The sequence below is a fragment of the Podarcis muralis genome, chromosome 9, assembly GCF_964188315.1.
Source record: "Podarcis muralis chromosome 9, rPodMur119.hap1.1, whole genome shotgun sequence".
In the NCBI taxonomy this organism is placed as follows: Eukaryota; Metazoa; Chordata; class Lepidosauria; order Squamata; family Lacertidae; genus Podarcis; species Podarcis muralis.
The window spans coordinates 76,695,827-76,709,597 of record NC_135663.1 but is presented as its reverse complement, the minus strand read 5'-3'; the positions used below and the strand labels follow the sequence as shown (position 1 = coordinate 76,709,597).

Genomic DNA, 13,771 nt, shown 5'->3' with positions numbered 1-13,771 from the left:
ACCTTCCCGCCGGAGCGGTACCTATTTATCTACTTGCACTTTGAACTGCTAGGTTGGCAGGAGCAGGGACTGAGGAATGGGAGCTCACCCCGTCATGGGGATTCGAACCGCCGACCTTCTGATCGGCAAGTCCTAGACTCTGTGGTTTAACCCACAGCACCATCAATACCTGTTGCAATTAGATCAGGAAGGAATGGGATGAACTGCCCCATCCTTTGTGAAAACGGTTAGACATAGATGTCTCCCTAAGGCCCACCCAGAAAGCCATTATAACTTGCCCCGGGAAACTCTCTTCCTGCCCACAGTTATGCTAGTTACTCACCAGCAATGTGTCCCCTAAGAATAGAGGGGTTGGTGACAGGTCCAATCCAAGATCGCGCTCCAGAAGTCGGGTGCTGTAGTCCTGCTTCTCTCGCCCCCATTTCCTGGAAGACTCCTCCAGCTGTGGCAGAGAGGACAGACAATCCCTGTGACAAACTTGTGCACTGTTCTGGTTGCCTTGTCTCAAAAAGGATACCGTAGAGCTGGAATTCATGCCAACGGATGCAAAGGTTAAAAAGAGGCCCCTTACCTGGTACTCCAAGGCATTGATGCGAGCCTCTGCCCTCTCCAGTTTGGAAATCAGAGAGAGCTTTTCGTTGCTGTTGGAAAACGTATCCTGTAGGGTGGGGAGATAAAGTTCTATAACACGGGAAGAAAGGAAGCCACACAAGAAAGGTAATACAGTGGTACCTCGGGTTAAGTACTTAACTTGTGGCAAAGACCCATGGAATCAGACTGCCTGAAACATCCACTTCTCCGCATACTCAATCTCTCTTCCTTTGAAAACTTTCTGCCCAACTGAAGCATTATTTGCCACCTGTTATTTGTTTCCACTTAGCTCTGCTCACCTGGAGGCCTCCCTCTTGCTATATTCCCATCTCTTTAGAGGAGGACCACAGCTTTGTGGTGTCTTTGCATGTAGAAATTCTGATGTCCAACCTCTGGGCAGTGGTGTAGTGTGGGTTGCCACCCCATGCTACGCCACTGCCTGGGATTTCTGATCAAAAGGATCAGGTGTCAGGGAAGAGACCCAGTCACAGTAGGTTAATTATGGGCTAGTGGCAAAGAAGGCAGTCATCTTCTCCCTCACTTTTGTCTTAGTCCAGGATTAGCTAATACCATGGATGCTCAAGGAATTTCTTCTTTACACTTTCTGATAATAACTGACCTAATCCACACTACTCTGGGGATCAGAAAGCAGCCTTACCTTGAATTTCACTAGGGATGAGGGAGAAAATCGGAAAGGAAATTCAGTTTGCATTGAAAGCAAATAGCAACACCCTAGAGGTCCCGGGCCCTAAGTTAGATTAGCCTCAACCAGAGCCAGGGCCTTTTCAACACTGGCCCCGGCCTGGTGGAACACTCTGTCTCATGACACCAGGGCCCTGCAGGATCTGATTTCTTTCCACAGGGCCTGTAAGACAGAGTTGCTCCACCTGGCCTTTGGCTTGGAATCAATTTGATTCCCTCCCCCTCTTCCTTTTTTCCTTTCCCCTCCTGTGATGAGGCTGCATTTTAATGTTTTAATGTTGCATTTTAACCTTGTTTTTAAGTTGTATTCATTCAACTTGTTTGTATTATTGGTTGTTAGCCGCCCTGAGCCCGGCCTTGGCTGGGGAGGGCGGGGTATAAATAAAATTTATTATTATTATTATTATTATTATTATTATTATTGCTGCTGCTGCTGCTAGTACTACTATCATATACTGTATAGTAAGGTAAAATGTGAGTAAATTCAAAAGGGTATTATGCACAGGACATCTGTCCTGATTTATTTCAACAGAGAATTATGCACAGGAGAACTGTCCTGATTTACTCTAGGACTAATGCCCTGTTTTATTTCTGCAAGGTATTTTGCCCAGGGAAAGTGCACAAGATGGATGGTTGCTGAACAGCAACATCTTACCGGTAGTGCTTGCTGCTGCAATATGATGGGGGAACGATAGTAGGAAGACTTGCCCAGTTCGTCTCGCAGCCTCATGTTCTCCATCATCAAGGTGGAGTAGAGACCCTTGGACCAGCTGTCACCTGGAACTGGGGGTAAAGACAGCAGAAGATGCTCAACTCAAGGAAAGAGAAAGCTGTTGCAAAAAGGAGTAGGGAGAAGCCTCTTTACATTTTCAAGGGGGGAAACTCAACTGATTTCTACCTATGGAACCACCTCTCCTGGTATGCCCCACGGAGGACCTTAAGGTCCATAAATAGCAACACCCTAGAGGTCCCGGGCCCTAAGGAAGTCAGATTAGCCTCAACCAGAGCCAGGGCCTTCTCAACACTGGCCCCGGCCTGGTGGAACGCTCTGCCTCATGAGACCAGGGCCCTGCAGGATCTGATTTCTTTCTGCAGGGCCTGTAAGACAGAGTTGTTCCCCCTGGCCTTTGGCTTGGAGTCAATTTGATTCCCCCCCCCTCTTTCTTTTTCCTTTCTCCTCCTGTGATGAGGCTGCATTTTAATGTTTTAACATTTTAATGTTGTATTTTAATCTTGTTTTTTAAGTTGCATTTCAATCAACTTGTTTTTAATTGGTTGTTAGCAGCCCTGAGTCCGATCTTGGCTGGGGAGGGCGGGGTATAAATAAAATTTATTATTATTATTATTATTTACAAAAATATTTGTATAACACTATATCATAAAAATATATCAAAGCAGTTTCCAATAACAAAACCATAAAATGAGACATCAGTTAGCCCTTGTGGACGGATGTAGTCTTAATTGCCTGTTGGAAGAGAAAAGTTTTCAGCAGGTGTTTAAAAGATGGCACAGAAGGTGCCTGCCGAATCTCCAGTGGCAGAGTGTTCCCCAGGACTGAGCCAATGACACGAAAGCCTTGCTTTCTTGACGTTGCCAAATGAGCCTTGCCAATGCAGGGAACCAACTTTGAATGGCAACAAGTGCAGCACAGATGCTGGAGATGCACAAATTGCCAGCAGACACTCACCTGAGCCGAGGGGAGCTTCTGAAAACTGGGTGTCCTCTTTTGACCGCTCCTTCATCTTCCCTTCCAGCATCATCTCCATCCTCTCAATCACCTTTCAATGGAAAGAAGCACCTGGTAAGTTTACAGGAGGGGACCCTTCACTCCACCCTAAGCTTCTGGGAGACGGTTGTGATGTGCTGGTCTCCAGTGCAATGCTCCCGCTCACTGCCGTAGACCAGCAGTCACATTTCATTGCAAAAGATGGAAATGGAAAACAACTCTGAGTGAACTACTGGGCAGGAGTGCCAGTTTGGCCCCATGACCATGGATTCCTGGGGCCGTGGCTGCCATGCAGCGTGCATGGCCCTGGCACCAAATTTTGTGGCTGCCTGGCCCCTTCATGGGGAATTTTGTGGGTGCTTGGGCACCCAGGGAATTGGCACCTATGCTACTGGGAGAGGTTGCCTCATGGGTAAGATTTGGTAGAACAGTAGGACAGACATCCTTGGGAAATGTTGGTCTCTCCTTCCGTTGAGTTATCTAAGCAGAAGCCGAACAGGCTCAGTCTCATAGGCCATTCTGCCAGCTGCCACATGATACCAGCTACCTTACAGTGACTTTCATGAGGTGATACCAGATTCTGGGCTTAATGTTTTTATGGGGTGAGTGCCCTATAGATGGCAAGGTGTCTTACTCTACTGAGGGCTCATCCACACATCTTTCTGTGTCACAGTCCCAGGTCTGCGCTTTAAAGCTCTGAGACTGTGTCTTTTTTGCCCTGGTGATTTCCTCGTAGAAGCCTGCTCTTGACCGCTGAATCAGAGCAAACAGCAATCCACAGGAAACCCAAATTGCCATTTGTGCTCGGAGTCCCTCCTGAGCAGCCTCCCCAGATTCTGCCCCCAAGCCCTACCCTGATGTCTTCACATTTCTCCCAATCGTTTCCCCTCACCTTTTCCTGTTTCTTCACCGCATCTTCCAGAGCGTGCATCTTGGCGATCTTGGCCTGGTATTTCCTTAGCACCATTTGCTGCTGCTGGTGAGCTCGCTGCAGCATCACGAGGTCTTTTTCTCGGTCATTTTTCTGGTGGTGGGAAAGGACCAAGGCCCTTGAGATGGGAGGGAACCACAGTCCTGATTTCTTTGGGGGGTGAGGAGTGAGTGGTAGAGGCTTCTTTGTGGAGGACTCTGGACAGACCCAGACCTAGTGGGGACCGACTGATCCTCTGCTGAACAGAGGTGGAAAACCTGTAACCTTCCAGAGGTTCCTGGACTACAAATCCCATTATCCCTGATGGACAAATCTATCCAATTCCATTTCTTTTCGTTTCTCATTTTCTCAGTCTTAAGTTCACTTCTCTCAATTTCTATGTCAGTTTGTGACTTTTTTTAAGTGAACATGAAAAACCGCACACATGTGCATTTTACCTATTAAGCGCATTTTTGTATACAAAATCTCCCCACATATCACCATTTTTCACACACACACACACACACACACACACACACACACTTTTTCTTTTTTTTAAACTAAGAGAAGCATGTGTGAGCACTTTCTCCTTTGGGTATGCATTTTTTGGTTGGATAACTTCATTGCAAAATGCAGTGAAGCGTGAATTTGGGAGGCTTGCAATGTTTCATTTCAAATCCTGGTTTGGGAATCAGGTAGGTTCCTATTAAAATATGGACCAAATAAATCACTGGCCCCGTTCCTACCCACAATGCAGAGTCTCTCCAAAGCTGCGAGGAATGGCAAACACAGAAGCGCTTACCCGAATCAGTTCATTCTGCAGCCTTTGAACCCGGTCCTTCATTCTGGCCATCTCCCGAGCCCCAGCACTTAGTTTCTGCTTGAGGGTTACTAAAAAGCAAATGGCAGAGACTGGAGAAAACCCCATCCAGGGAGGACCATGGCTCTCCTACACCATGGTGGATGCTCTGCCTTCTGTATTGCAGGGGATTGGACAAGATTACTACTTTGGGTCCCTTCCACCCTACAATTCTATGGTTCCATGATATGAGAGGCTTCTTGCCTTATGTGTCCCAGTTCTCAACATCAGTGAGTGAGGCTATGAACATGGGAAGCAGCTTTATATAGACCATTGGACTATCTCATCTGTCACTGCCCACTCTGACTGGCAGCACTGCTCAAGGGTCTCAGCCAGAGGTGTTTCCCATTTTTTTTAATTAAAAAAAAAACCTAATACAGCAGGGGTTGAATTTGGGACTTTCTTTGTGCAAATTGTGTGCTCTAGCTCTGAGCAATAGGGAAAGGGAAAGAATCCCACAGATGAGAACATAAGAAGAGAGTGTTGGATTTGGCCAATGGTCCACCAAGTCCAGCATCCCGTTCTCTTCTGCTTGGGTCAAGCTTGCAGGTTTCCCAAAGGCATCTGGTTGGCCACTGTGAGAACAGGAAGCTGGACTAGATGGCCATGGACCTCATCTAGCAGAGCTCTTCTCATGGGAGAGTGCTCTTATCCTTGGGTTCTGCTTCTGGGGGGGGGGGGGGGACTCGAGTGCTCGAGTGCTAAAATCCACGGGTTAGGGATGTTTCAAAGCACTGATTCTCCTTTTCAACTCTGGCTCCGGCCTGGTGGAACGCTCTGCCTCACGAGACCAGGGCCCTGCAGGATCTGATTTCTTTCCACAGGGCCTGTAAGACAGAGTTGTTCCGCCTGGCCTTTGGCTTAGAATCAACTTGATCCCTTCCCCCTCTTTCCTTTTCCCCTTCTGTGATGGAACTCCTATTTGGGGACTTCCCTGGCTTTTTTCTGGCCCATGTAGGACCAGTTTGGATAGTTGGCCTTGGTGAAGATTTGACGTTTTCATCTCCAAAAAGTTTTTGATTTGAGTTTCCACTGAAATGAGGCTGCATTTTAATGTTGTACTTTAATCTTCTTTTAAGTTGTATTTTAATCAATTGTTTTTATACTTGGGTGTTAGCCGCCCTGAGCCCGGTCTTGGCTGGGGAGGGCAGGCTATAAATAAAATTTATTATTATTATTATTATTACTATGTTAGGACCAAATTCCAGCTTGGCCGTAAACAAGAATGGGCCAAGCTGTCAATTGCCTGGGTACCCTTTCTGCATTTGTGATGGCCACCATCTGGTACTTAGAGGTATACCGCCTCCAACAGATGAGGCAGCATGTACCAATCATGGCTAGTAGCCTAAGGTTTGGGGACAACACCTAAGTGGCCACCCAGTCTAGCTGACACCCATCAAGCTCTACATCCTTCCCCCATGGGGAACCTTCACCTGTCCCCTCCTGTGTCATACGGATTGGCAGAGAAGTGGGCAATGTCCTTACATATCCTGTCAATGATTTCGGCCTTTGTCATGACGTCAGGGTCTATGTCGTGAAACAGAACGCGGCCCACATCTTCATGCATGGCGAGGTTGCGTCGCAGGGCACTGTTCTCAGACTCCAGGTTGGTGACGTGCTGGCGCAGGGACAGGATATCATCCGCCATCCTCTGCATGGCTGCATGGTAATTGTCCATCTCCTGGCAGCCATTGGAAAAGAAGAAGAATCATGACCCAGTGAAGATACAGTGGTGCCTCGCAAGACGAAATTAATTCGTTCCGCAAGTTTTTTCTTCTTGCAAGTTTTTCGTCTTGCGAAGCACGGTTTCCCATAGGAATGCATTGAAAATCAATTAATGCGTTCCTAGGGAAACCGCTTGCCAGGCTGGCGGTGCGGAGAAGGGCTTTTCTCCCCACCGCAAGCCTTCAGGACAGGTACGGGAACAGAGGGGAAGGCGCGCAGCGCTTCTCCTCTGTTCCCGGGGCTTGCGGTGGGAGGAGGGTTTTTCCTCCCCACCGCCAACATTCAGAACAGCATTCTGAATGTTGGCGGTGGGAAGGAAAACCCTCCTCCCACCGCAAGTCTTCAGGACAACCATCCGAAGGCTGGCGCGGGGAGAAGGTCTCTCCGCCCCACCGCCAGCCTTCGGAGGAGCCTTCCGAAGGCTGGCGGCGGGAGGAGGTCTCTCCGCCCCACCACCAGCCTTCGGAGGAGGTCCGAGGACAGTGGGGAAGACGCGCTGCGCTTCCCCGCTGTCCCGGAGATTTCCCTATGGGCTTTCGTCTTGCGAAGGAAGCCCATAGGGAAATTCGTTTTGCGAAGCGCCTCCAAAACGGAAAAGCCTTTCGTCTAGCGGGTTTTCTGTCTTGCGAGGCGTTCGTCTTGCGGGGCACCACTGTAGTTAGAATCCACAAATTGCACCCTGTTAGTTTTGACAGGGCCTGGTGATTATCAGCTTGTGGCAAGATGGAGGTGGGCTTTTTCCACCGGTGCCACCTGTGTTGTAGAATGTTCTCCTGCTGAAATACGAAAGACTCCCATCAGCATTGGCATCCCGCCAGCTCTTGAAGACACACTTTTTAAGATAAATGTTACCCAGTGCCTCTTATTTTCATTGGTGCTGTTTGGATGGATGGGTTTTTGTTGTACATTGGAAGGGGACATTTATGAAAAGCATAAGTGAAATTTATTCTGAACAACAGGTGAACTTAACAGTAAAACAATGTATTAACTGAAAAATGTATAATAACTAAGGGAACAAGACAGGGATGCCCTCTGTCTCCATTATTGTTTATTTTAGTATTAGAAACATTGACAAGGAATATGACTGGATGAAAGCATAAGAGGAATTACATTAGGGAGTAAAGCGTATAAGTTAAAAGCATTTGCGGACGACCTGGTTATAACTGTGGAAGAACCCTTGGAAAATATACCAAGGGTAAAAAAGATAGATAAAGTTGGACAAGTAGCAGGTTTCAAGCTTAATAAAAATAAAACAAAGGCGTTATTGAAGAATACGTCAGAGTAAATGGAAAATGAAGTTAAGCAAAAAACGGATTTAGTGGTAGTAAAGAAAGTAAAATATCTAGGTATATGGTTAACAAATAGAAACATAAATATTTTTAAAGATAATTATATAAAAGTGTGGAATGGAATTAAAAGAGCTATGGAGATATGGGGAAGGATGAATTTAACAATGTGGGGAAGGATCTCAGTGATAAAAATTGATTTTCTTACAATGGGGTTCAGGAATCCCTTGTGTATTTTTACTTTTTCATACCATGGATAAGGGACGCGGGTGGCGCTGTGGGTAAAAGCCGCAGCGCCTAGGGCTTGCCGATCGAAAGGTCGGCGGTTCGAATCCCCGCGGCGGGGTGCGCTCCCGTTGTTCCGTCCCAGCGCCTGCCAACCTAGCAGTTCGAAAGCACTCCCGGGTGCAAGTAGATAAATAGGGACCGCTTACTAGCGGGAAGGTAAACGGCGTTTCCGTGTGCGGTTCTGGCTCGCCAGAGCAGCAATGTCACGCTGGCCACGTGACCCGGAAGTGTCTGCGGACAGCGCTGGCCCCTGGCCTCTTGAGTGAGATGGGCGCACAACCCTAGAGTCTGTCAAGACTGGCCCGTACGGGCAGGGGTACCTTTACCTTTTTTACCATGGATAAGCATGCCAACCATATATGTTATCATGTCCTCCTAAATCCAGTATATCCGTATTCTTTAATTGTACCCATTCCCGCATCTAGCAAAGGCAAGATGCTTCATAATATAATTTCAGGTCCTGCAGTGAGAACCCCCCTCTTTGTTTTTTTATCCATTAATAATTTATATTTTATTCTGGGCTTTCCCCCCTACCAGACAAATTTAAAAATATATTTTTTCTATTGTTTGAAGTGTTCTGCTCCTCTGATTACGGGTATTGATTCAAACAAAAATAGCATTCTTGGCAATACGTTCGCAAAAAAAGAAAGAAAGAAAGAAAGAAAGAGAATTGGCCTATGTACAAAGATCTGTTAACAGAGGTGGAAAATAAATTGAAGGTAAAAGAGTATGGAGAAATAAACCACTTGTTAACAGATTGGTCACAATACCACCAACTAAATAACAAATTCAGAAGTGATAAAGAAAAAGGCTTTGGGAAGGAATTCTCAAAGTATGAAAAAGAACTGTTGGAGAATAATGAAGAATTATTATCAAAAATGTATAAACTACTATTGGAACGGGAGACGAAAGATGAGGAAGTTAAAGATGTAATGATAAAATGGGCAAAGGATTTGGGATATAATATCCCACTTGAGTCATGGGGAAAGCTGTGGAAAGAGGATTTGAAATTTACGACGTGTAGTACATTGAAAGAATATTATATGCAAATGATGTATCGCTGGTATTTAACTCCAGTAAAGATGGCAAAGATGTATAAAATTCCTCCAAAATATGTTGTAAATGTAAAGATAATGAAGGCACTTTTTTCACATGTGGTGGATTTGCAAAAAGGCAAAAGACTTATGGGAAATGATAGATAATGAATAAAAAAAAATGTTTAAGATAACTTTTCATAAAAAACCAGAAGCCTTTTTGCTTGGAATAATGGGGGAAGAAATACCAAAGAATGTAAAGAGACTATTTATGTACGCTAGATTGTTATTTGCCCCAAAGTGGAAAGAAGATGGTGTACCAACAAAGGAAGAATAGACAAATAAGATGATAGACTTTGCCGAAAGTATTGGAGCCTCAGCTTCAGGATCTGTCCTTCCAGTGAGCACTCAGGGCTGATTTCCTTCAGAATGGAGAGGTTTGATCTTCTTGCAGTCCATGGGACTCTCAAGAGTCTCCTCCAGCACCATAATACAAAAGCATCAATTCTACGGCGATCAGCCTTCTTTATGGTCCAGCTCTCACTTCCATATATCACTACTGGGAAAACCATAGCTTTAACTATACGGACCTTTGTTGGCAAGGTGATGTCTCTGCTGGGATTATGGATGTTTATTTAAACATTTTGATGAAATGGTTTTTCATCATGTCTTTTCATCGTTCGAGTCATGAGGAGGATCCATCTGTAGTAGCTCCTGCCATCAGTGGCTGACATGTGATGATTTCAGCCTGGGTCTGATTTCTGACACTTGTGGTGGTTAGACAAATTCATGGAGGATCAAAACATCAGTGGCTGCTGCTCACAGTGACCACTTATTTCCTCCAGTATGGGAGGTGGTGTGGGACGCAAGTGGCTCTGTGGTCTAAACCACTGAGCCTAGGGCCTGCCGTTCGGAAGGTCGGCGGTTCGAATCCCCGCGACGGGGTGAGCTCCCGTTGCTCAGTCCCAGCTCCTGCCAACCTAGCAGTTCAAAAGCACCCCAAATGGTGTAAATAGATAAATAGGTACCGCTGTGGCGGGAAGGTAAACGGTGTTTCACCAGAAGCAGCTTAGTCATGCTGGCCATATGACCCGGAAAACCTGTCTGTGGAGTGGACAAACGCCACAACCCCAGAGTCGTTCACAACTGGACTTAACTGTCAGGGGTCCCTTTACCTTTTTATGGTGTTATAAGTTGGTATGTTAGGATGTGGGTGGCGCTGTGGTCTAAACCACCGAGCCTCTTGGGCTTGATGATCAGAAGGTCGGCAGTTCGAATCCCCGTGATGGGGTGAGCTCCTGTTGCTCTGTCCCAGCTCCTGCCAACCTAGCAGTTCGAAAGCACGCCAGTGCAAGTAGATAAATAGGTACCGCTCTGGTGGGAAGGTAAACGGTGTTTCTGTGCTCTCTGGTTTCCATTGCGGTGTCCCATTGTACCAGAAGAAGTTTAGTCATGCTGGCCACATCACCCAGAAAGCTGTCTGTGGACAAATGCCAGCTCCCTCGGCCTGAAAGCGAGATGAACGCCGCAACCCCAGAGTCGTCTGCAACTGGACTTAACTGTCAGGGGTCCCTTTAACTTTACCTTTACGGGAGGTGGTATGCCTCTGAATGCTATTTGCCTGGAATCACAAGACTGGGGAGCACGGCTGTTGCACTCAGGGCCTGCTTGTGGCCTCCCCAGAGGCATCCAGCTGGCCACTATGAGAACTAGACAAGCATTTGGCCTGATCCCGCTGTAGGGCTCGTCCTATGTTTTCATGAGGTAAGCAATCTAAAAAGGATTCTCCTCCCCATCCTTCTCTAACCTTGGCCAGATTGCACACGCCAACTTCCTCGCGTGTCAGATCGACAGCTGTTTTGGTTCAGCGAGATCCTGCCCCGCAGTACGAGAGTGACCTTGCCTCCTTGTTCCAAGCCCCATGCTCTCCCTCTTCCCTCCCTCCCGCTTGTCTCTCAGCAAAAAGGGAAGTGGTTTGCACACTGAAAGGTCAGGAGAATTGCAGCAGAGGGACCTTGTTCTCCCACCCACACAGCACAAGATGCTTTCCCAATCACCTGCAGCTTTTCTCCGAATGAAGATAGCGACCCATCCGGCTATAGAAAGCACATAGGCGCAAAAGCAGATATGAGAGAGGCAAAGTGCAAGCTTTGTGTTCTTACACAGATCCCAAATGTTGGTGCCGGAAATTGAGATCCTCCTGGAAGCATTTTTGCCAGGGATAACGGGGGATGAATTAAAAAAGGAAGATTACAAACTATTCATGTACGCAACGACTGCTGCTAGAATCTTAGTGGCTCAGAAATGGAAATCCCAACTTTAATGGAGTGGCAGACAAAAATGTTTGAATACATAGAATTGGCGAAATTGACTTATAAGATTCGGAACCAAAAAGAAGCAAAGTTCGAAAAGGATTGGAGTAAATTTGTTGAATATATACGGAGCAATTGTAAGAATTTAAAAGCTGTAGCAGGATTAATGTAAATCTTGTTATGTGGGTGGAGTGTAAATAAGAAACTGTAAGAAAAGATTTGAGACATGAAAACCATTGAAGGGATGGAAGGAAGTCCGGGTGCAATAAGGTAAATAAGAAGACATACAAATTTTTGAATGTATTTGTTTTATTTGTTGTTGTTACAAAAAAGCAGTAAAAAGTATTTGGAGGGGAGGAAAGAGATCCTCCTGGATTAGAATAAATTCCAAATTGGCCCTAAATAGGGACTGGCAAGTCTGTCAATTTTCTAATTTTCCCAACCTTAAGTTCAGTTCTCCACATCACTTGGCAAACTCATCAGCAAATTTTTGTTAATATGCACATGTTTTTATGCAATTTTGCCATATACACACATTTAAGCAAATCATTTTTCCCTAATGTAACACATTTTTAAAGGTTTTCCCATGCTAACACATGCATTTTTAAGGCACACCTCACCTTAGTATATGCACTTTGGAACACACTTTGGCTGGAAAACTGCATTGCAAAATTGGGGAAGTGTGAATGTTGAAGAATGGCTGTGTTTTGATTCACATATTGTTTTAGAAAGTATGATGAAGAAGAAGGAGGAGGAGGAGGAGGAGGAGGAGAATTTAATTGCACTTATTTGCTGCTTTTCTTTTATAAAAAGCGACCCAAAGCAACTTACAAAATAGCACAAAGATTAAAACCAGCATGAAACAAAAATAAAAACCTAAAACCACATTCATTCATATCAAAGGCAGGTCTAACACATTCTGGGGAAAGCATTTCACAAGTGGGGGGCCAGCACTGAAAAGGCCCATTCTCATGTCTCCCTCCTCTGCACTTGCCTTGGAGGGAGCACACAGACAAGGGCCTCAGATGCCAAATCCAGGGTCCAGGCTAGTTCATGTGGGGAGAGGCAGTCCTTGAAGTACCAGAGTCCTGAGCTATGTGAGGCCTTATGGGTCAAAACCAGCCCATTGAACTGAGCTGAGAAACTAACTGGCAGCCAGTGCAGCTGTACCAGAATTGCTTTAACATGCTCGGACTGCCTTGCCCTGGTCAGCACTCTGGCTACAGAATTCTGCACCAGCTGTAGTCTCTGAACTGTTTTCAAAGGCAGCCCTATGCCCAATGCATTGCAGTAATTGATCCTGGCAGTCGTCAGAGCATAGACAACCAAAGTTAGGCGACCCCTGTCCAAATAGGGGCGCAGCTGGGCCACCAGTCAAAGTTAAGGCAATCTGTGCCACCGAGGCTACCTGAGCCTCAAGTGACAGGAGTGGACCCAGAAGCCCCCCCCCCCCAAAACGACTAATTAGGCTGCTTTCCCTTGAAATGCAAATCCTTTCCCCATGCCTCACACTAAATAGCATCCAGATTTCCTGCCAGGCAAATGCTTCGGGCAGATCAAGCAGATCACAGCAAATAGGAGGCAGTAATCCAAATGTGAGCAGCAGTTTCCCTTGGCAATGGGGGTGAGAGGGCACTTGGGGACCGGGATGGCCATGACAGAGTTGCCTCCATGCCAAACTGCTGACCTCACAGGCCCCTGGCCTTGCCCCAGCTTTCAATGGGATGCCAAGAGATAAGCTTGGTTTGTTTGTTTGCAGAACAGGGAGATTGACTGCCTGGAATTCTGGAGAGGGGGAGAATGCCTGTCCTTCTGACGGGTGACGAGGAAGCCTGCTGGAGATCACTGTCTACGGTAGTATCCTGATATGACTCACGGCCCAGGCATCAGAGCTGAAGGCCTCAGCCCCCCGGCAGGGGAATGGATAGGTGCCCAGTAGGGCGCTTGCTTAAAAGGTAAAGGTACCCCTAGCTATTAGGTGGGACGTGGGTGGCGCTGTGGGTTAATCCACAGAGCCTAGGACTTGCCGATCAGAAGGTCGGAGGTTTGAATCCCCGCGACAGGGTGAGCTCCCGTTGCTCGGTCCCTGCTCCTGCCAACCTAGCAGTTCAAAAGCATGTCAAAGTGCAAGTAGATAAATAGGTACCACTCCGCTGGTAAACGGCGTCTCTGTGCGTTGCTCTGGTTTGCCAGAAGCGGCTTAGTCCTGCTGGCCACATGACCCGGAAGCTGTATGCTGGCTCCCCCGGCCAATAAAGCGAGATGAGCGCCACAACCCCAGAGTTGGACACAACTGGACCTAATGGTCAGGGGTCCCTTTACCTTTTAACCATTAGGT

At 46.7% G+C, this 13,771-nt stretch overlaps 1 protein-coding gene across 1 annotated transcript in view; it reads right to left on the bottom strand.

Annotated features, from left to right (window-relative positions):
- Positions 1-13,771, bottom strand: part of CCDC33 (coiled-coil domain containing 33) — a 110,641-nt gene that overhangs the window by 2,985 nt on the left and 93,885 nt on the right. Inside the window, exons 13-19 of the mRNA XM_028743828.2 lie at positions 6,274-6,469; positions 4,732-4,820; positions 3,912-4,043; positions 2,981-3,071; positions 1,949-2,076; positions 572-658; positions 323-442 (exon numbers count right to left, since the gene is read on the bottom strand). Coding sequence (XP_028599661.2) covers positions 323-442; positions 572-658; positions 1,949-2,076; positions 2,981-3,071; positions 3,912-4,043; positions 4,732-4,820; positions 6,274-6,469 — 843 coding nt within the window. The remainder of the gene's footprint in view (positions 1-322; positions 443-571; positions 659-1,948; positions 2,077-2,980; positions 3,072-3,911; positions 4,044-4,731; positions 4,821-6,273; positions 6,470-13,771) is intronic.